The following is a 24,553-nucleotide window of genomic DNA, read 5'->3' as shown; positions in this document are numbered from 1 at the left end:
TAAGTTCATGTACTGACATGTTCGATAACCTTGGAGAACTGCTCCTCAATTTAGTCCGACGGAACTTGACGTATAAATAAAACAATAATAAATAGAAATAGAGTTTGAATTAACACAAGGCTTACTATGCGCAATAATCTTAAAAAAGAATCTGACCTCTGCAGTTACACTGACGTTAAAAAACTCAACACCGAGAAATAAGTAAGAATAATGAAATTTCTGAAATACTTTTGCGCTTGGTGAGCCAGTTTTGAATACACAGAAAGGCACAGTCATACAACCTACAAGAGAACCACAATTTTCATGTCAGTCGACAGTTACAGGATGTGACAAAAATGTGGAAACACTAAAAACACAACACATTATCGTGCCTAATACAGTGTAGGAAAACGGTTGGCATTCAAAATAACTTCCAGATGGCTCGGAATGGATAAATACGAGTGTGTGTAGTTGTCAAGAGAATCTTATACCGTTCTGGTAACGACGATGGAGGTGGACAGCGATCACGCGCCCTCCTCTCCGAAGTATACCAGAAACGCTCAATAATATTGAGATCTGGTGACTGTGGTGCCCATAGAATGCGACAATTCCTCCTTGTGTTCACAAAACCAGTCCTGGGCGATGCGAACTGAGTGGACTGGGGCCTTGTCGTCTTGGAACACAGGATCACTGCCGGAGAACGAATATTGTACCACGAGATGGACCTAATGAGCCAAAATGCTCAACACAATCGTGAGCAGTAATGCTACCTTGCGGAGTACCCACGGGGCCCACGGTATACCACGATGTGGCTGCCCAAACAGTCACCGAACTCCCGCAATGTTTCGTAAACTGGGCCAGAAGTTAGAAACAGTGCGCACAAGACTCACCCCGCCAAATGACTTTCTCCAATTCCTCCATAGTCCAGGTTTTACGGCTTCGGCACGACGTCTTCCTGTTATGGGCATTTGATTCAATGGTGTGAGGTTTTGGAATTCCAGTTCGTCCTGCAAATTCACAGCTTTCGGAGCTCCGTTCGCGTTGTTTTTGTGCTGACAGGGCTCGCGAGTGCTACACAATTCTGCACCTGTTGCCGTCTTAGTTTTCGTCACAGTCTTCTTCAGTGACCGTCCGTCACGATCATTTGACACACACTTCCGACCGCGTTGTGACAGCGGCTGATATTTTCTCACTTTCCCTGTATGCGGTGGAAACCTTCGCTGTGGTGCCTCTCGAAACACCAAACACCAGCTACCGTGGCTACGAAAGCACCCACCATACAAGCATGAACCATTTGCCCTTGTTCCAAGTCAATTGGCTCCAACATAATGCACACAGAACGGTATTGTGATCGTGACTGACATTTGCAACGTATTGAGGACATTGAACGGGTGGCGTTCGTGCTGCACAACCTGCACGTTTGCCTAGCATCTTATTTACGTTCCATCGTGTATTTATCGCGGTATTTCTACATTTTATCCAACCTCTGTATGTTCGCAGTGGATTCACTATGTATTCCTCTGCACCATATCCGTAGGCACACAGGCGACCGAATTCCTTCCCCATCTCTCTCTAATCCGATGGGACCGATGACCTCGCTGTTCAGTCTCTTCCCCCAACTCAACCAAGCAGTCAACACAGGCGTCACTTCGATGATGGCGCTACTGCTTCGTTGTGGAGCCACACGTCCGCGGTCATTGTGGATGAGAGTGAACCTCTGCCAGTCACGTAGAGGAAGCTCAAATTCCTGTTTTCTTGGCCAAACCCGGAATTACCAGCGAAATTAAAGAAGTAAATTACACATTACTTTCGCATCCCAATTAACTTTTGAATGCTGCACTACGCTTCAAAGTGAGAAAGATACATCACTATTCCACAAGATGGGCAACAAGTCTGTGTAAATAACAGTCGAAACGTTCTACTAGTCGTTAAATTCCTCGACTATAGAAATTCGCTGCTCGGTCACGGACCCATTGGGGAACAGCTGTATGAACGTCCACATCGTCGAAAAATTTGCGACTGCTTCGAAGCAGTTCCTCTAATGCCCGTACATAATTGTCTCTGGTCAACGTCGATGGTCTTCCTTCCCCATAAACGTCGCTCGCCTCTGTGTGACCTCGGTCTAATCATTGACACTAGTTCACTGCGGCTAGTCGTCACATTACATTTGGTTACTCTATCGACAGAACTTCGCTGCGAATCTGTGAACAGTTTTGACCTTTTGCCCACAAAAATCGTACTGTCACGCGTATTTCCTTTGAGGAATACATTTACAGTTACCCTCCCCCTCCCCAATTTACTCTCACACTGTGATGCACTTGTTATCCGTACCACAACAAAAACTGTGTCCGCAGTAAATCCAGAACATGTACGTACTTTCCCGTGCCAATGCCCCACCCTAGTTGCGTAATGGTCTTAGCGTGGGATGACATGTGAAACTTACATTCCGAAGTTCCCTCGTAGATGAGTGTTGTGAAGAGGACATTCACTCAGATGTGCTCTCAATTAGCTGATTATACTGAGGTTGATGAATGTTTAGGTCATTCCAATATAGCTTACGCGATATGAAATACTTTGTTGGCGACTGTTGCTTTGTCAAAGGACGGATGAGTAGCGCCAATGGAAAACGTTCTAAGCGCCAAGTCTGACTTTTACCAGGCGAATGAAAAAACAATGTATCTCTGTTTGTTCATAATCTACTTGTATCCAAAAAATTGGAAGTGTTTCTACCACCACATAATTATGCTGCTCGCTGCCTCACCGCAAAAAAAAAAGAGACAAATTAGAAAACACTGACAGAAAAAAATCCAAGCAGCAAGGAGAAGTTATGCGACACAAAACAAAGGTTGATTGGCATGTTTCTGCATCTGAAAGATGACTTTTATTCATATTTCGTGCAGGTCGCATAAGAGGGCTTTAAATAGCCGCTGTAGTGGTCGTGAGCGTCAGTTACCTTTGAGACTAGACGTAGTGAGTTGATGTTAGTCAAGAATGCCTTTAAGACGAGGGCGACACCTTTATCAGCAACTCGCAGTGTTTGAGCAAGATTGTGTAATAGGGCTACGAGATATTAGTGAAAGACTAGGCAGATTCTACATCTACATCTACATCTACATCCATACTCCGCAAGCCACCTGACGGTGTGTGGCGGAGGGTACCCTGAGTACCTCTATCGGTTCTCCCTTCTATTCCAGTCTCGTATTGTACGTGGAAAGAAGGATTGTCGGTATGCTCCTGTGAGGGCTCTAATCTCTCTGATTTTATCCTCATGGTCTCTTCGCGAGATATACGTAGGAGGGAGCAATATACTGCTTGACTCTTCGGTGAAGGTATGTTCTCGAAACTTTAACAAAAGCCCGTACCGAGCTACTGAGCGTCTCTCCTGCAGAGTCTTCCACTGGAGTTTATCTATCATCTCCGTAACGCTTTCGCGATTACTAAATGATCCTGTAACGAAGCGCGCTGCTCTCCGTTGGATCTTCTCTATCTCTTCTATCAACCCTATCTGGTACGGATCCCACACTGTTGAGCAGTATTCAAGCAGTGGGCGAACAAGCGTACTGTAACCTACTTCCTTTGTTGTCGGATTGCATTTCCTTAGGATTCTTCCAATGAATCTCAGTCTGGCACCTGCTTTACCGACGATCAACTTTATATGATCATTCCATTTTAAATCACTCCTAATGAGTACTCCCAGATAATTTATGGAATTAACTGCTTCCAGTTGCTGACCTGCTATTTTGTAGCTAAATGATAAGGGACCTATCTTTCTATGTATTCGCATCACATTACACTTGTCTACATTGAGATTCAATTGCCATTCCGTGCACCATGCGTCAATTCGCTGCAGATCCTCCTGCATTTCAGTACAGATTGCCGGCAGTGGTGGTCACGGGCAGGTACGGTTGCACGAAGAGCGGCCAAGTAGTGCTACCGAGAGGGAAGACCATCGTGTTCGGCGTCCGCAGCAGCAGTTTGAGCAGCAGTTGGCACCATAGTGACACAGAGAACTGTTACAAATAGGTTACTTCAAGGACAGTTCCGAGTCAGTCTCCCTGTAGCGTACGTTCCACTGACCCCAAACCCCTGCCGTTTGCAAATTCAGTGGTGTCAAGCGAGAGCTCATTGGAGGGCAGAGTGGAGATCTGTTGTGTTTTCTGATGAAAGCTGGTTCTGCCTCGGATCCAGTGATGGCCGTGTGTTTGTTCGAAGGAGACCATTTGAGCGTCTGCAACCAACCCGTTTGCGTGCTAGAGACCCTGGACTTACACCGGAAGTAATGATCTGAGCTGCGACTTCGTATGACAGCAGCAGCACTTTCGTGGTTATTCCACGCACCGTGGCTGCAAAATTGTACGTTAGCCTGGTGATTCGACCTGTTATGCTGCCATTCACGAACAGCATTCGGTTTTTTTTTTTTTCCTAGCAGGATCGGACGACAAATCCAATGTCATCCACAACCAGCATTAACCGTTCCTGTACTGACCGACCAAGTGCAACAGGCATGCAACTCCATCCCACAAACGGACATGCGGCACCTATACAACGAAATGCATGCACATGTACATGGTTGCGTTCAACATTCTGGCGATTACACCGGTTGTTAATGTACCAACATTTCAAATTTGCAGTAGCTTTTCTCTCGCTTACTTTAACCTATGATCTTGAAACCTTTATCACTCAAATATGTTATCTAGACAAATCTATTCCTCAAATTTCGTTTCTCTCATTAATCATTTTTTTATGTTGGGATTTTTTCCGTTAGTGTATATACTTTGTTAAGTACGTTCTAAGTGTCATACCAGGAAGATGACTGGTTGTGTGTGCCAATAAAAAACAAGAAAACAGCAATCAGCCACTGCCAATAACGCTATTTATTTGCACAAATAGCGCCGTTAGCTATTTAGAACTGACAAGTTCATCTTCTGACGGTGGTTCACGTTTCTATTATATCCGTTATTGTTTATATTAGTTAATACCTGTTTTTATTCCAACAACTAATGTAAACAACAACAAAATTAATGTGAACGTAAACGGCCGTCTGAAGCTGAACTGTCGTTTCGAAACCGGTAATGGTGCTATTTATGTAAATACAGGTAAATAGCATTATTAACAGTGGCTGACTGCTAGTTTCTTATTTGCAAAAATCAGCTTGGACTCTGTGCAAAAATCAAGGCCTCAGGAATGTCAGTTTTCGACTAGATAGCAGGAAGAAAGTTTTTGGTCCAAGTGCCATTAGTACTGCGGCACTAAATTTTGTTTGTGATAATATAAGTACAGAAATAAAGCATTAGATTTTTTAAAAAATAGTGGAACTGTAGGAAACAAAAATCACTCCTCATATCTTTTAAATTTTGGAATGCAAGAGGGAAGCACTGTTTGACTCAAAGACTACACGCCATCTACTAATACATGTTTGAAAGACTTTCTCCGTGGTTTGATGCCGAGATTAAATTTAGGGACGTGCAACAAAATACCGAAAGCGCAGTAGCACTGAAAACGCGTTTGTGGAAAAATAGCACTTAGAAAGTTTTCCATTTCCACTCTTCAAATGCCCGTAAGTAATTTTCTTCTTTAATATTTGTAGCTTACCTGGTTTCTTCGAAAACTCCAGCAGCAATAATTATTAATACAATGACTGTATTGGTATAAGACTAATGGTATTCGTGACTTCAGTTGGCTGGGTTTAGTTTCAGAAAACATGGGCCCGGGGCCAGGGCTACAACGTCCTAAAGCTGGCAAATCTTGGGGTGCACAACATGGATGTATGGGAAGATAAGTTCAGCCTTTGTGTCTCCACGCAATAAGCTATGACACTGATGTCCTGTACGGTGTGAACGAATCTGTTTATCTGTGGGGCGTCGTCATACCACGATGTTCTATTAACTTTATTTTCAATTTGTATCTGTTGTAAGTTGCTGTAGTGCCGTGCGTCTATGGCACGTCCTGTGCTTGAATTCCCAATGATAAAGAGTCAGTAAAACAACTCACACATAAATTTGAGCAACAGCATTAATTTACGTGCACGTAATGTATATGAATCCTGGCGTTTTCAGTCAATATAACGAACTGACACATTAAAAGGAAATTAAGAGGTCAGAAGCAAGGAAAATAAGCTACAGAAGACATTGAAACTGCGTATTTTTATATTATTATACACTGAATGTGACAGTTTTCTTCTTGCTACAAAAAAGACGATTTTTATTTACAAAATTAATATTTCAGTGCTTGCAACGGATGTTGGTCACGCAAACAAACTTGATTTCCTATTTACTCGAACTTCGCATGTTTTCAAAAAATTGGTTCAAATGGCTCTGAGCACTATGGGACTCAACTGCTGTGGCCATTAGGCCCCTAGAACGTAGAACTACTTAAACCTAACTAACCTAAGGACATCACACACATCCATGCCCGAGGCAGGATTCGAACCTGCGACCTTAACAGTCGCACGGTTCCGGACTGCGCGCCTAGAACCGCGAGACCACCGCGGCCGGCAGCAGGTTTTCAGTAGTATTTAGAATGTACTATAGTTTCATTATTTTATAACAGTAAAGTGGAAAAAAATGTAGTAGGGTGAACTGCAAAAGAATAAAAAAAGATGGGTTGGGGAAAGCTGAAAGAATACAGTGTGGTACACAAAGGTTATTTGGCACGATCCGCTGGTCTGAATTCACTTTTCTCCTCACATGATAACTTTCACACCAATGACAGACTACTTGAAGTGCACAGCTGTAATGAACACTGGACGAAAACTAACTTCTTCTTGAGTAGATAGTGATTAGCTCGTCATGTGCTTTTATACTGTGTTCGTTTCATGCACACGTAAACCGTTACGGACATAATAGGGGAGGGGGAATTAGTTTCTGCGAGCCTATAGGTGCAATACAATAAACACAGGTCAACAAACATCTGTGTGCCACTAACAGGTTCGCCTATTCTATGACACTACAGACAGAGTGAAGCGGTACACTAATTTGGTAGTGTGCTCAAATCCCTTACTGGCTTTCGTCGACATACATGACTAACTTAAGACAATTATAGGGATTGTTCGGTTAACGTGGCCACTGCTGTCAGTTTCTGTCCGGTCCAAGCCTGTGCTCTATTTCCAGTGAACTCGATACAGACACAGCGAGAAACGGTAAATTTTCTTCCTTTAGGACACTGAAATCGTTGACCGAACATCGTTCATCCGCTGTATTAAACGTGCGCAGTTCTGTAACACTTTTCGAGAAATCTGCACTGCAGTCTTGTAAAATGTATTGTTGTTACTAAAATATCTAAGAAGTTCCTCTATAAGCAAATTGACTACCCTTCAGTTTCTGCCATATTTTCCTTTCTAAAAGCGGATCAGAAGCAAAATATCGCCAAGATACTGATTTTTATTCAATGTTGTTGTTGTGGTCTTAAGTCCTGAGACTGGTTTGATGCAACTCTCCATGCTACTCTATCCTGTGCAGGGTTCTTCATCTCCCAGTACCCACTGCAACCCACATCCTTCTGAATCTGCTTAGAGTAGTCATCCCTTGGTCTCCCTCTACAATTTTTACCCTCTACGCTGCCCTCTAATACTAAATTGGTGATCCCTTGATGCCTCAGAACATGTCCTACCAACCGATCCCTTCTTCTGGTCAAGTTGTGCCACAAACTTCTCTTCTCCCCAATCCTATTCAATACTTCCTCATTAGTTATGTGATCTACCCATCTAATCTTCAGCATTCTTCTGTAGCACCATATTTCGGAAGCTACTATTCTCTTCTTGTCCCGACTATTTGTCGTCCATGTTGCACTTCCATACATGGCTACACTCCATACAAATACTTTAAGAAACGACTTCCTGACACTTAAATCTATACTCGATGTCAACAAATTTCTCTTCTTCAGAAACGCTTTCCTTGCCATTGACAGTCTACATTTTATGTCCTCACTACTTCGACCATCATCAGTTATTTTGCTCCCCAAATAGCGAAACTCCTTTACTACTTTAAGTGTCTCATTTCCTAATCTAATTCCCTCAGCATCAACCGACTTAATTCGACTACATTCCATTATCCTCGTTTTGCTTTTGTTGATGTTCATCTTATATCCTCCTTTCAAGACACTGTCCATTCCGTTCAACTGCTCTTCCAAGTCCTTTGCTGTCTCTGACAGAATTACGAAGTCATCGGCGAACCTCAACATTTTTATTTCTTCTCCATGGATTTTAATACCTACTCCGAATTTTTCTTTTGTTTCCTTCACTGCTTGCTCAATATACAGATTGAATAACATCGGGGAGAGACTACAACCCTGTCTCCCTCCCTTCCCAACCACTGCTTCCCTTTCATGATCCCTCGATTCTTATAACTGCCATCTGGTTTCTGTACAAATTGTAAATAGCCTTTCGCTTCCTGTATTTTACCCCTGCCACCTTCAGAATTTGAAAGAGAGTATTTCAGTCAACATAGTTAAAAGCTTTCTCTGAGTCTACAAATGCTAGACACGTAGGTTTGCCTTTCCTTAATCTTTCTTCTAAGATAAGTCGTAAGGTCAGTATTGCCTCACGTGTTCCAACATTTCTACAGAATCCAAACTGATCTTCCCCGAGGTCGGCTTCTACTAGTTTTTCCATTCGTCTCTAAAGAATTCGTGTTAGTATTTTGCAGCTATGGCTTATTAAACTTATTGTTCGGTAATTTCCACATCTGTCAACACCTGCTTTCTTTGCGATTGGAATTATTATATTCTTCTTGAAGTCTGAGGGTATTTCGCCTGTTTCATACATCTTGCTCACCAGATGGTAGAGTTCTGTCATGACTGGCTCTCCCAAGGCCGTCAGTAGTTCCAATGGAATGTTGTCTACTCCGGGGGCCTTGTTTCGACTCAGGTCTTTCAGTGCTCTGTCAAACTCTTCACGCAGTATCGTATCTCCCATTTCATCTTCATCTACATCTTCTTCCATTTCCATAATATTGTCCTCAAGTACATCGCCCTTGTATAGACCCTCTATATACTCCTTCCACCTTTCTGCTTTCCCTTCTTTGCTTAGAACTGGGTTTCCATCTGAGCTCCTGATGTTCATACAAGTGGTTCTCTTATCTCCAAAGGTCTCTTTAATTTTCCTGTAGGCAGTAACTATCTTACCCCTAGTGAGATAAGCCTCTACATCCTTACATTTGTCCTCTAGCCATCCCTGCTTAGCCATTTTGCACTTCCCGTTGATCTCATTTTTGAGACGTTTGTATTCCTTTTTGCCTGCTTAATTTATTGCATTTTTATATTTTCTCCTTTCATCAATTAAATTCAATATTTCTTCTGTTACCCAAGGATTTCTACTAGCCCTCGTCTTTTTACCTACTTGATCCTCTGCTTCATTTCTCAAAGCTACCCATTCTTCTTCTACTGTATTTCTTTCCCCCATTCCTGTTAATTGCTCCCTTATGCTCTCCCTGAAACTCTGTACAACCTCTGGTTCTTTTAGTTTATCCATGTCCCACATCCTTAGTAGAGAAATCTGAGAGCTACTGTATTCCTTACGGTCGACGGTCAATTCCTCAAACGTAAGTTGAAACCAAAGTGTAGCGGCTAGAAATACCTGCCAGAAAATATGGGGAACAGTATTTGAAATGGACTTCTTTGCATTCTGTTAACTAAACCACACCATGACCAGTTATTAAATTCTACACTCATTAGTGTATAACATATAATACAACCTCGGAACCCTCATAACATCATCTACTGACGAAATAACTGCACACTTCTGAGCCTTTAGATGACAATCCTGGTTGTTAGGCGTCGCTGTAGCTCTCGGAGACAGAACCATAATTCATACTTGTGCAGTTCTATCGCATCAGTGCTACGTATTCGACGAAGTTCTCTGAAGCTCTGACAATAAACTAAACCAAGAGTGCTCATACTACTACTAGTAGCAGTATTTTTATTCTTCTGCAGATCACTTTTACAAAGATTTTGGATGCGGTGTGTTATTACAGTCTAAAGAAAAGATCTAATTCTTATATACAGGCATTTACATACTTACAGGCATAGTTTGTGAAGGACCGCGGCAGGAAGTCGGCCGTGACCTTGTAGTAGAAATCATTCGGCATTTACCTGACGTAATTTAGGGAAAGCACGGGAAGCGTAAATCAGGTAGACCGCATGGAGACAGCTTCCATCGTCCCATGGGCTATACAAGGCCAGTCTTACGAACAGCGCAACCTCATTCGGTTTACCCTTGATGCACAATACTGTTTTGTTTATACATTCTCGCAAAGAATAATGTACCGGCGATAACAAAATGCCACACTGTTCATTCATTGTGAACCGAAGATAATTTTTTCCGTTGTCAGGGAATATAACATGACTAACCCATAAGACGGCAGGAATTTTTGAAGTCAAGAATCAATTCCACGATGCACTTGTTGCGATCTATATCACTATTTTCATATGTACCTGGGCGCAAGAACGAAAACCTTCCAGTTTCTCAACCAATAATCCCAATCAGTCGCTCCACCATTGGGAACGAAAGAAGAAGGGTTTACTCGTAATGTTTGATGTAAGACTTATTTTTAACTCGCTGGAAATAATCGCAGTCTTGAGAATAAGCGTACCGTGTAGGTTCATTTCAGTTATGACTGTGTCTCACTTGAGAAACATCAGTCGGAGAGGAAGAGAGTATGTTTTATGGTGCAGAGTGGGTAGATAGAATTCAGCCACCTGTCAACATCATGAGCAATGGGAACAGAGTGGTGTCTTACACGGTCAAGAACGGGGAAGCATTTCGGATAAGGCCCTCTTGAATGAACCATCTTCACATATGCCTGCAGTGATTTAGGCGAACTATCTTTTGAATGCAATAAGTAAGTAACGAACATAGAGCAGTTTCCCTTTTCAAAAACAGAGCGGCTCACTTTTCTCTTTATTGGGGACAGCTGTAATTTCGAGACAAATTGTTACTATTGTTATACATGATTAATTAATACAAAGATCAATTGATAGCAACATTTTGATGTATTTCTGTTATCTTCTGCCAAGCCTCTCTCTTTAGGACATCCTCTTTGCGTACACCGCGGTACTCCACTATTTTATTTACGTGATCATTCTGAGAACGTCCCTGCCCGCTGTGTTTACTACTTCCAGGTGGTTTCCATTCAAAAGTTTTCTTTGGTCGCCGGTGATCATTCGCAACAAATGTCCATACAATTTTAATGATATTCTTTCAATTCTATCTATCACTATCGCATTTGCCCTCATTCTGGCTCTTACTTCATCATTAGCTTTTTTTCTCGATTCTTTCTATTTGGCACTTCTTCGTAAACAGTCCATTTTCACAGCTATGAGCCACTACGGAGAAAGAAACTTACCAATGGTATTTGTTGCGGGTGCAGTGTTGCTGTGTTCCATTAATTTATGATACAGTGCTACATGAAACCCAAGTAATTTCGCATGTCAAAAATACAGATACATTTAATCTTCACCACTTATCACAGTCTCCTGCATAAATTGTTACCACGGTCTCCTGCAACTGAAACCGCAATGAGAAGCTACCGCCGCCCAGTCGAAGACAAAATGACTAATTTCTTACCATTGTTTCCATAGATGAAGTGAAAAAAAATGCCAGAATTTATTCATATACAGATTTTCTTGACGTGTGCGTGCAGCATTCATCGCATGCCGTAGAAATATTTGAAGTATTTCGCTGGAAATAGTCAAACTATGCCCTTCCTTCAGGGATAAAATACTTGTGTGTAATATCCATCCACAGTTTAGGGAGCTCTTTTTTTTTTTTAAATTCAGTTTAATCCTCACAGATTCTTATCTCAGCACTTTATGCGCTCAGTAGCTTCACCAAATGTGTTACCTTTTTTTTTTACATTCTCACTAATTTCTTGGCCGGCATGACGATACGATCAAATCTTCAGAAACCGGCTAAAACGGATTTGGGTTCTATTTCAGAAACCAGATACACAAGGTTAAAAATTAGAATGACTAGTATTCGCTATTTTTGGCAGCGTCGTGACTTTAACTGTAAAAGGAGCAACGTAACTCGTGATGCAAACAATATGTGGTAGGAACTGAACATAACATGTATCAAACTTCATTTTTCGACTGAAAGGGTGGATCTTTGTTTACCATGTTAGGAGAAGTTTACCTAATTTGGCAACAGCGACTTCTAAATATGGGAGTGGGACCGGCTGTCTGTGCGCCAAGGTATTCATACGCCACCATAAAGTAACGAATATATTGTACGCTTTACACCTTGTTACACTGTGAAAGTACTAACAAATAATGGATTACCCTTTACAAAACAGATTTAAAACATTATTTTGTTTTATTGTGACGTAGATACTGCTTTTAAGAGTTGGGACTACTTTCTTCAGCAACTCGCCGCACGAGCCGCGCGCTAGCGGAGAACTTAGGTCAAATTACGAACAGTTGCCGTGTGGTGTTGGTGACGTGCGTATGGTGTCGGAACGCTTAGAGGTTAAGGTAGTGAGAGAAGTAATCAGATTTTTATTATGACGTTAAGTAAATAGTGACAGTGCAGTGATGGATACACCAACAGGAGGGGGAAGAGATTCCCGTTTTAATATGGGATACAATATGTCTCTTTTAAGTGGTGAAACGCCGCCTGAAATATACGGAAGTACAAGCCATGCGAGACCTACAACGTCTCTAACTTCTGGAGTGTCAAGGTCTTCAGTTTCGTTACCAAGTACTTGCAGTGCGGGTATGACTCGTGGACTGAAGCGAACGTCTTCAGATGTGTGTTTTGAACAAGAAGTGTCAGGTAGACCCAGCATGTCATCTCAAAGTGGGATGGGCTTATCAACGGACTGTGGCACTGACATTGGGGACGAGGGCTACTCACAGGCCCAGAAAAAGACGCCGCCACCGAATGGTAAAAAGACGAAGGGACGCGTTAAAATAAAGATGGAATATATTGACAACAAACTTCGACGATATACAACTTTTTCGAAGAGGAAGACTGGTATAATGAAGAAGGTATGAGCTTTTTCTTTTAGTAGTTATTTTTATTGTATCGTGTAATTTGTATGTATCTTACATTGTGGGTCCGTAAGTCATTTTTAAGGAACACTGTGCCTTTCGTGCAATTGAGATTATCGTGATAGCTTGGCTCTTGCACCAGCAGTGGCAGTGAAATTAGACGTTTGATGACAACTAAAATGCTTTTCATAATAACAAGGACAAAATATAATAAATACATGCTGAAACAATATTAGTTCTGTCGGTGTTGTTTCAGTGCAAATTGGTTATGTTTATATAAATACAGTGGGTAAACATAACCTCTCTGGCATGCGTCAACCATTTTAGAATGTATATCATGTAATCTGTGAACAATAATTTGAAGGTATTTAAAGAATAATTGAAGAGTTCGAAGTTATGTACATTATTTTTATTTGAATACTTGTTTTCGTGGTGCATAAAACACTTTAATTTGTTAGTTCTGAACACCAGTTCTTTATTCACGTTTTTTTTAATTTTACTTAAATTCCTAGGCTCAAACATAGCGCACGGTGCGCTATATAGGTTGAATATATACAGAGTTATTTCTTAATTCCGTCTAAGAATTATTTAGTTTCTTGTATTCTAACAGAGTTTGTAAATGATAATCTCTTATTGAGTATATTGCTGCTGTTTAGGAAACTTATGATTCCACTCTCCTGTTGACAGGCTTATGAGCTTTCAACACTGACAGGGACCCAAGTGATGCTTTTAGTGGCCTCTGAGACAGGCCATGTCTACACTTTTGCTACCAGAAAACTGCAACCGATGATAACATCGGAAGCAGGGAAAGCTCTAATTCAGACATGCTTGAATTCCCCTGATCCACCACCTTCGGGTGTTGGGGGCGACCAGAGGATGTCTGCTACTGGGTTTGAGGAGACGGAGCTGACGTACAACATTGGTGATGAGGAGCAGAAAGTAAGACAGCTGGTGTACGGTAGTTCACAACATGTAGGTGGAGGTGGGGCTCAGCAACATCCACATCCTCATGCACAGCATTTCCAGCAGCACCCAGGGTCACCATCTCCCCATCAACACCATCATATGATGGCTCCACCACCGCATTCTCACACCCAGTCACCTCCATCACATCTCATCCCATGTTCCAGTCCAGGGCCGCTGCTAGCAGGTGGCTATCAGCAGCCGTGCCAATCACCTCTACCACCACCTCATGCTGCTTACCCACCTCCACACCCCCATATGTCACATTCACACCCTCAACGGTAGTGGCACTTGCTGTAACATCAGTGTGGTGATTGAAACAGAGGAAAGCTCTATCACACATTTCCTCTGTGGATATTTCAGAAAGCTATCACAGGTTATCGTAAAGCTAAAAGTGACATGTAAAATATTATTTACCTTTGCTTGAAGGCTTGCTTTGCAAGGTTCTGATACAATGCATTTTGAAATCAAAATTGTGCGAGAAAATCCATATTCTTGCAGAGCACAGGCTTTTAATGACTAACAACAATTCAATTATTCCAGAAGAATAATTTTAAAAAGTTTCCCAGAAATAAGGCAGTTTCTTGATTTTTGTGGCTGAGAATTAAGACAGTTGAGGTTGATAGTCATCACTAAATTTTGCAAATATTCTACACCATTTTTTATCATTAGAGAATTTTCATGTCATGGTGCATTAAAAATGCTTATTCTGTTTACGTTACAAGAGTGTTAAAATAATTAAACTGACATACTGCACAGTCAGTGACCTCAAGTGCCATTACTGTAAGGGTATCAGATTGTGCCATTGAGCAGCAGTTGCCTTCAGAGGCATTTTGTATATTCTATGCATGATTTTTGTGGCTTTACTGCATTGATGGTTGTACAGCAAGTGTTTTGTTTTGTTATGGTGTTGTTGCAGCATGAAAGTTGCCTGTGCACATGTAGAAAGTTAATGATATTGCAGTGCTGAAATGAGCATGGAATTTTTTTAAACAAATTTTGATTTGTTTTTGGTGAATTAAATTTTCACCAAAATGTTTTATTATATGACCATGTCATGGCTTTTTAGCTAGTATAAAACTGGCAAGTATTGTTTTTGCTGTAGTTAGTAGAGTGGGATTTAGAAAACGGAACATTCTTGGCTCCATTAACATCAGATATTTTCAGTCAAGATGCTGAGGGGTGGGAAGTAATAGAAATTGCACAGTGTTCATACTACTTCTTTTTGCATATTTTCTGTCTATCTCTTTCTTTTATGTATTGTTATTGCGAAATGTGGAACACTGTCAGTCTGTTACTGTTTTGTGGTACTGTATTACTGTGTGTTGTTTTGGCACAGTATCATAAACTGCCAAAAAAATTTGTGGTATTCAGTTTCCACAATACTTGAGCTTTTTTTATTTACTTTTTTTTAAAAACAAAAGTTCATTACATGAGGCATTTGCTTTGCATGGTTTCCATTTTATACAGAGTCATAAGTCATAAAATTGTTCTTAGATAACAATACCTGTTGTGCATTCAGATTTGCAGTTCATTTAATGAGTCAGTATTACATTTTTTTTTTTTTAAATATTGAGACATTATAAACTGTTTGTTGTTTCTCTTTCATAGTTACTTAGCATCAGTTTGAGTTTTCAAATGAGTGGCTTTGTGGTCATGGACTTAATTTTTGTCTCTATTCATGGTGTGATTGCTGTATGTTCTGTCCTGACTTACCTCTGGAGACAGTGTCAGACTTTTGGCACCTTTCCTACTGTTGCCACAACATGTTTTATATCATAGTGGTACTGTTTTTTGCTACTTAGGCCAGCAATATGATAGTTTTTTATGATGTTTAACTGATTACTGGTAGCAAATGTCAGTACTAAAGTTTCAGATATGTAGGACATTACAAAATATTGTGAACTGTAGTAATTCATTTACTATGACCAGTACAAATACGATTACTTGCTAAGTGAAGGCTGAAACCGGTGAACGATATGCATGAACTTGGATTCTGCAGACACAAATTGCTGAGTAACATCAACTTTTTTAATGATTTTTTTTTATTAAAGAGATAGTGCCAATGGTATTATGACATGACATCCCAGTTCCTCATGTCTTGTTTATGATCTGTTAGTCAGAATAATATGTGATTAGTGCAATTTTCAGTTAATATTTAGTTATAAGTATACTTACAAATTGCAGTGAATAATATTTGTCATAGAGAAGTTGATGTCTAGGAATTTGTAACTTACTAAATCTTTCATAAGATACAGTGACTTTTTGTTACATAAACTATGGTCATGTTTTGAATTGTTTCTTGTCTCGTCCTTTTCTTAGCCCTGTATATTCCCCACACTTTTGTAGAAATTGCAATCATTGAAACAAGTGATGGAAAGTAAACTAGAAATCTTGGTGCTATCGTGCATATTTTTACACAAACAAAGGAGTTATGAATTTGTTGTATTACAGTATGCCATTCCCATTTTCATTACAAACCAAATATTGGTTTGTGAAATTCAGTTATAGGTACAGAACAATGACACGCCACATCATCATCACTGCTACTTCCTGCTACACACATACAAGAAGGGAATGTAGTGTACCTTATCGTTTCAGACTAAGGGCATACTGTCTTCAATAGGACTATAATTGGTAAGACAGTGCTGAGTTCAAAACAACTTTAAGGTTTAGGGCATTTTTAGTTTATTTAATTTCTGGAAACAGCTGTTGCCACAAACAGTTGCTCCTGAATATTTGTTAAGAGTAATATTCAAGCATAATAATCATAATTGGTGCACAAATATACAGTTGTAGTAAATAACCCAAAACAAATACACAAAAATTCTAAAAATGTTCAACTTTTCAGTATTTTTACAATATTTTGTTACAATTGAGAAGTTTGTTACCCGTGATTCCAAAATATTAAGTTTTCATTCTCATTATCTTATGTACCTGTAACTGCTTTATATGATAATTGTCTACAGACTGAAAATTTTTATTGTAATTTATATTAACCTCAACACTTTTACATAACACTAGGTTGCACTCTATAATGAGTTATCTCCACTGCTCTTTCCCAGCACAGCACTGTGATTTTTATTGTGGAATTTGAACAAGTGTGTATTACTTTTGAGCTAAGGATTAGATTTTTAAGCTGAAACTTTTGTGGTCTTGGAGTGGCGACATCTCAAGAAAACAACAAGGAACATCGATGGAACCTACTACCTTAATTATTTGCTTATTACCTCAAAACACAGTTCCAGACAAATGTCACACTGTGGAGATGTTTAACTGACAATTAATACTCAGTTTGTAACAGTTTTAATTTTTTAGACATGTGTGCCTGGAGTCGATGTATGGAAGCATTAGTAAAGTATCTTATCTTCTGTGCAAATTGATAGGTGCTCTTAACTTCACAAAACACACAGATGAAAATAATAAGCATTACTTCAGATTCCATTTTCCATATTCTTAGTATGTTGTTTTCCTTAACTTGTAAATGTGTGGCCAAAGTGGTGTAATAGTCAAACATTCTGAATGGTGAGGTTTGGTGGGTGACAGAATGCAAAGCACTTCACTAAATATTTATAACTGGTGTTTGGATTATCCTGGTATTTCCGTTCACAAGCATCACTGTCTCTTCTGCAATGTAAATGATATTTTTTTCTGTATAACCAAAGTAAATTTTACTCAGAGTGGATAGGAAACAACCTGAAATGTTTTTGCTTTTGTGCATAAAAATTTATTTCAGTGGTGAAGAAGCTAAACCTCTTTCAGTTGCATAGGGTGCTTAATGTAACTTTCAGGTGTAGTGTTTCGTCCAGATACTTCTTGATAGTAAGATCGTACTGTACTCGTACACATCTAAAGTTGTTTCTTCTCTGCCATTACCTTCTGTTCTTCAGTATCTGTTCTATTGTATTCACTTGCTGTTTGCACTGAACTTTTTTTGTTCTCACCATTGAATACAGAAACAGTTTTAGGTGGAATATATTAGATCATTTACCATCTTGTAACATTTTGTGGTGTGCTTTTGTTTAGGTACATTGACTTGAAGTGGGTTGAAAAACACATGTATTGAAATAGGGAAGTAGGTTTAGTTTCCTTCGCTTTGTTGTGTTTGCTTATGATTGCAACTGATAACCTTCCAAAAATAAAAATAAATCAGCCCATATTTAACTGAGGACAGTCAAGAATAGTTTTATTATATTTTATTGAAATGAGAGGATACTTACCCCCCAAAACTTCTGATAAGTGTCAGCCAGAACTTTACTGTTCTGCTGAACTTAAATTGCAAGTTTGCTAATTTAAGGGCAGTTACCCAGAGGCCTTTCAATTCAAGAGACGCTGGGCCCAGAAAACATTTGAGAACTGGGAATTTTATCTAGAACATCTTCAAACGTCCTTGGGTGTTGTGTACAATTACTAGTGAAACACATTATCGTTATCGTGAACAGATGAAATGACTTCAGTGGAATCACCTCAAACTGCTTCAATAAATAAAAGGTGTCACTTGAATGGCAATGGGCTGGCTTTTCAAATGCACATTTTGTACGGTAGTATAAAGAAATGTATCCATAATGTAACTCTGTCAGTGATGGCAAGGGTATTATGATGTAAACTACATGGACAATAATTTGGCTGTTTACTTCATTACTGTTAAACTAAAAATCTATGTTTTGACTTACATGGTATTCGCTGTGTGGCCCTTTTTTACATTCAGAATGAAACATCTCGGAAGAGTGCTGGAATGGCTCACGCAAAAAATTGCAGTGGGTTATGCCATGTTCTTGCCCCTCAGTCTCTAATGTGGGCACTAAGCAAGTTTGCAGAGTTGTTAAAACAATGGACTCTCAAGTTTATTGTAGTGATTTTCTCCACAGGCTATAATGATTTCTATGAAATGAACAAGCTGATTTCCTTCCCCGCCTACTCCAATGTGAGCTTGTGCATAGCCTATAAGGATCTTGTCAGTACCCAGGCATTAAAACCCTACCTTCCAATTTTGACAGACTTTTTAATTCTAATCTGCTTGTGTCTGATTCTGTTTTGAAAATCTTTCATTGCATCAGAGTTTTGGGAAACAAGACTGTTTTGTATACAATTACCTTTCTTCATTTCATTTGTTTGGTATCTAAACCCATTGTCTCAAATTCAGAGTCTGAATATTTAATAATTGCTGCTTCCGAAACATTTATATTCAGCATTTTCCATTTATCCTGAAATGTATCCTCATGTTACCATACTGGTTGAAGAGCTATATCGTGATCCTCATCATGTGTGTAGCTTGGTTACTGTGAAGAATTAAGGTGCACATTGAAAGGATCATAGTTTGATCTCTGTTCAGTTCTAAAGCACTCTTGGTACTGAAAATTGAATCTTATGTGTGGCAATGTATGTGGAGGGGCAGGTAGTGACAAGTTGGCACAATGGTTCATAAGACAGCGTACCCAAAAATAAAATGGAACTATCTTTTTAAAAGCTATATATTTTCAAATTGTTTACAAAACAACCATACATCTGTCAAAATACTCTGCATTACAACTAATACTTTTGTCTCACCAGTGCTTCTGTTGTATTAAACATCTTTTTGTGGCCATCTTTAGAAATGACTAACAGCTTGTTCCTTTTTTTTTCTTGACTTCTTCAGTGTTGTCAAATCAGAATCTTTTCATGCGTGGAAATAAGGAAGAGCCTCATGGAGCCAGGTCAGGCGAGTAAGGTACGTGGGACGGTAGAACGATGCCATGTTTAGACAAAAACTGTCTTAGTGTGGTGAGTGTGGTTGTGCGTGCAGGTGTGTTGTTGTGGTGGAAGAACCAGTCTTCTGTCTGGCACAAATTAGCATCCAAGATAACCCATTAATCTATGAAAGATATCAATTGTCTGTTGACGGTCTGTGATCAAAGCTCTAGGGTTTTTTCAATATTTTTGTCTATTCGGGCAGTTGATGGACGTCCAGGATGAGCTTTGTCATCAATCAACATGTCACAATTTTTAAATTGAGCAAATTACTCGTACCCTTGAGCTTTTCCCATAAAATCCTATTGGCGAGCTGTTATCAATGATAAAACAGTTTCAGCAGGATTTTTACAGAGAAGAAAACAAAATTTCACAGCTGCATGTTGTTCACTTAAACTTGTCAGCATAAAAAATGAAACACGAACAAAACGGCCCTAGCAAAAACAATCACTACAGATGAACAGTACAAGACAACTCTGGCGGCACTGAACTGGCAACGAGTTGCACTAAATATGTGTAGCAGCAGAAAAGCGTACTACACAAGCTCAGCCCTCGGCAGTTTTTTACAGTTCAGAGGCTACAATGAAATATAGGTCTGCTTTTCAAGCTAGAGGAATATAAGGCATACCATTTCCAGTAACAAAGGAAGCTGGGAGATTAATGCTTGATCCAGTCATTAGAAGCAGAGCACAAGCTTGGATTTCACGAGGATAGGATGAAAATTGGCCATATCCTTTGTGAAGGGTCAATCCCAGCATATGCTCCAATAGAGTTGGGAAACAATGGAAAGTTTAAATTTGAATGGCTGAACGGGGTTTGAAATTCTGCTCTCTAATGTGTGTACAATGCCTTAGCTGTTGCATCAACTCTCACAGTTGTAGTAGGACCACGCTAAGCAAAGTACTGTGAGATCAGTGCTTGATATGATAATTGCATTAATTTATATTCATAGTGTAACTGTTAGACATGTAAACGCAGACCATTGGGTTTGAAAATTCTCTTCATAAAACCAGGCAAAGTTTCACAAATCACTTCAAGAGCTAAATGTCATTCACAGTTCAGTTGATAAACTTTTATGTCTTTTTGTGGCAATAATGATAAGTATCACTTTCAATGCCTGACAGACTAGACCACTGTTGGAATGACTGCTGCATTGTTAAATGCACAGACTATTTATTTCTTGTTTGTTTCCTGAGACCATATGTATCCTCTGATGTACAGCTATTTTTGTATATCATTGGTAAATAATATCCTGAAACACCACAAGGACATTAATCTGACAAAGCAGTGACACGGAGAAGCAGCTGTAGCTAACGTTGAGGGAAAGTGATTGGGCAGGCTTTGTGTGATTTGTCACCAAAACAGTCATAATGACGGGCATTTTGTGGGCTTGTCATGCATTATCCTAGCCAGGAGATGGGCCAGCGAGTGGTGGGATTAAGTTTTTTCATCTTCAGCTCTCCTTCCCAGTTGTGCTATAATGAATGATACTGAAAGTAAGCCTCAAATTTACCAAGATCTTGGATAAAACATTATGAGAGCAGTCCCACACTCTAACCCCAAAACGTACATTGGTAACATCTGCCATGGGGAGTTATATTGGTGGAATTGCTGATCTGCATAGCCAGTGATGTAATTATGTTTTTATTTTGATCAGCAGCACAAATATTAAGTATTTAATGTAAAGACAAAATTAACATACTGGATGGTAGAATGCAATCCAGCTGAATTATCAGTGATGAAAACATTTGCAGGGGAAGATACACAAAAGCATATAATAAATAATTTACTGCTGATTTTTTTCTTTCACCATACCTTTGTATTTTTGTTACATTTCTCAGCACTCTGGATGCAACCACACAGTAAATAATGTAAAACAAAAATATCAGCGCTCAATGTAACATAGACCTACAGCTACAATACAGATCAGCCGGTCACTTCAACCAATATGTCACTATTAAATTCATTGCCTTTGCCAACCCACAACTGGATCACCACCTTCAGACCGAACTTAGACTTCAGGGTATGCTAAAGATAAGTCAGTCAACTTAGATTCCATCTTTGACATGAAGTCAATAGTATTTCATCACAGGCAGTGCAAAAGTGCAGAATATTTCAGTAAAAGAAACTCCTGTAGGTGACAAAAATGGAAAATGAAGGAAGGGCAATTTCCATAATGTGAGTAATTTGTGTAATTTTGTCAGTGCAAGCATGTTCACATTTGAGCTAAAACCGTTAACATCATTTCAGCACAGAAGGTGCAAATGAGATAGATATGAAAATGTCAAATTTGTGGCAAACTCAGAATGTGAAGGAAATGATACAAAATATGAGTAATTCATACATTAGTGTCAGGAATATGTATTTGCTGTTCATTGGTTACCACATACTATCCACTAATTGGCTACCTCCAACTGGACATGGATATGCACAACAAGCATCTGCCATATACCACGAACAAGCACAGTGTGTGGCTGGCCGTTTGTAAAGTGTGACCATTTATTGAACTTGGGGTATCAAAGAATGAGACTTCTTTACAAGATAATTTTGTTTTTCCATAGATTCTGCAGTAGTATCACTTGCCTTTCTTGGCTGCATAACAGCAGTGACCCCTTTTCAGCTTCCTTCTTTTTTCTTGTGAGTAGAATTGTTTAGCATTCTGTGATTAAATTTGTGGGATTGAAGAATCATTTAATAAGCCCCATTACTTGAAATCAGGGTCCTGTCCTTTGCAGAACTTCATTTACTTTCTATAACAAGGAGGTGGTACTGGGTTTTTATGCATTGTCATCTGGCTCTGCTGTAGAATCTTGTGCTTGTTTCTTTTCTGGATGGTAATTGTGTTTTTCTTCTTGGAAGATGTTCCAGCAACTGAGAAGAAATCCATTATGAAATGAGTAACTTCTCCAGAATTCTTGTAAAAAGTTACACTGTAATGTCCATTATTTATACTCCTAAACAATCTATCATTATTGCTACCTTAAAGCAATAATTATCAAGCCATTCAGTGGAGTTTTAGATATTGTGTATTACTATCATTGCTGTTTGAGGCACCTAGTGGACACAACATCCTCACAACTGTCCACTAGAGAAGCTCTATATCACTCCAGAAAATTGATCAGAACATAAGGCTTACAACTAACAAAGAATTTAGTCCCTCTCTCTCTCTCTCTCTCTCTCTCTCTCTCTCTCTCTCTCTCTCTCTCTCTCTCTCTCTCTCTCTCTCTCCCCCCCCCCCCCCTCCCTCCCTCCCTCTGGAGGGGGGGGGGGGGGGGAGCTGTTTAGGGAGTTTTCTTGAGCAAAGAAAATATTGCCACACACCACAATCTGTTATGTTTGGTCACTGCACTTTAAAAATATTTTAATGTTTTACGATAATGTTCTGTTTGTATTACTATCATGCTGTTGCATTTTACTCATTCTGCTGTCACACCAATTTACCAATTTTTTTTGGAATTTAATAATTCAGTATCCATTGCTAGTTGCTGATAGTAGGGAGAATTTATATTCAAACTAGATACCCATCAGTACTTGCATAACAAATATCCTGTGCTTCTTGAAAGGGCAAATTGCAGGAAATGCTGTTCACATCATATCTGTTGAGGTTATTGTTGTCTTACTTACCATTTTACAGTACCTTGGCTCTTCCTGTGCTATTATCTTATAAGTACATTTCTTCTGATGCATTTGCCTCCATTTTTCTCAAAAAATTATCTTCCATTGTGATATTTGTCTGGTGTGTGTATGTTAGTGGTCACTGTATGCAATTAGGTGATTCTAATGTAACAGAAGTTTATCCAGTCAGTTGCTACTGTCATCATTACAAGTTAAGTTATTTTGAAGAGTGTGACTGTGCCAAAATTACTTAGTGACACTGCATGTAAATAAAACTCTGGTAAAAGTCTATACCAGGGCTAGTAGCATACTTACGTGTTTCATTCAGCAATTTTGTCAGTGCTTGCCATAAGGTCTGATGGGAAAGAAAGAGGGGTGTTTCAGCTGCTGGCTTTACACAGCCAATGAGAGAGCAGTGTACGGGCAATGTGTTTCAGATTAATGTTGTAACATTCTCACGTCAGTATACCATTGCCTCTGGAATCTTAGCACATTTAAAAGAAACGGGAAAATATTTTGACGACCAAGACTTTTAATTTAACTTAAGTTGCTATTAGGTCCCAATCTAACCACAATCTAGTAATTCGTGAACTATTCAGAGGATAGAAATATGTATGTAAACACGCTTATAAATGTGACTTTTGCTAGTAAAACTGTCATATGCATACCCAACCTAGATCATGGACTAAGCTACAGATTAGTTTCTCATCACAACCAGAATTTTTAGCTTTCACATTTGTTGGATTCACCAACTCACAACCAGAAACAGTCGCATTCCAGCCTAACTACTACCTCATAATTCATGACATACTCCGAGAGGGGGTGGGGGGATTTTTTGTGGCACTGAAGATTATCGAGGGTGGGGGGATTTTTTTTGGGTCACAGAAGATTATAAATTAAGTGGTGCTTGTTTCACATGCATATTCATGACATATTCAGGAAAAAGTCAAATATTAATGACAACAGTGAAGAATAGAATGGTTTCTATTTAAACACTAGAAATTCGTTTTCTCACCTCTTATTTGTTATGTTGAAGTATCACCTCATTGCTGCACAAAACTGATGTGTTGCAAACGTCTGTGCAGTAGAGAAACACTCCCATGACTGCTGCTGAACATGTTCTAGACATTAGCCAAAAACATTATCTATTTTTCTTCTTGTAGAATAAAAAAATCATATCTGTCTTGTATACTTAGAGCCATCAAGCTCCCTGAGTGAATTTGTGATGGTATTGTTGCACTGTGTATCTTTCATTTCGGTAAAGTTTTTAGTGGTTCTGTTAGGT

General features: G+C 39.4%; 1 protein-coding gene across 4 annotated transcripts in view; it reads left to right on the top strand.

The window, feature by feature from the left end:
• Positions 1-12,395: 12,395 nt before the first annotated feature.
• The window catches only part of LOC126297517 (serum response factor homolog), a 256,685-nt gene continuing 244,527 nt past the window's right edge, over positions 12,396-24,553 (top strand). For all 4 annotated transcript variants that reach the window (XM_049988408.1, XM_049988406.1, XM_049988407.1 and 1 more), the window contains exons 1-2: positions 12,396-12,960; positions 13,651-13,902. In XM_049988408.1, coding sequence (XP_049844365.1) covers positions 12,505-12,960; positions 13,651-13,902 — 708 coding nt within the window. In that variant the 5' untranslated portion in view covers positions 12,396-12,504. The remainder of the gene's footprint in view (positions 12,961-13,650; positions 13,903-24,553) is intronic.

The sequence above is a fragment of the Schistocerca gregaria genome, chromosome X (genome assembly GCF_023897955.1).
Source record: "Schistocerca gregaria isolate iqSchGreg1 chromosome X, iqSchGreg1.2, whole genome shotgun sequence".
NCBI classification, from domain to species: domain Eukaryota; kingdom Metazoa; phylum Arthropoda; class Insecta; order Orthoptera; family Acrididae; genus Schistocerca; species Schistocerca gregaria.
This window is presented reverse-complemented; position numbering and strand designations above follow the sequence as displayed.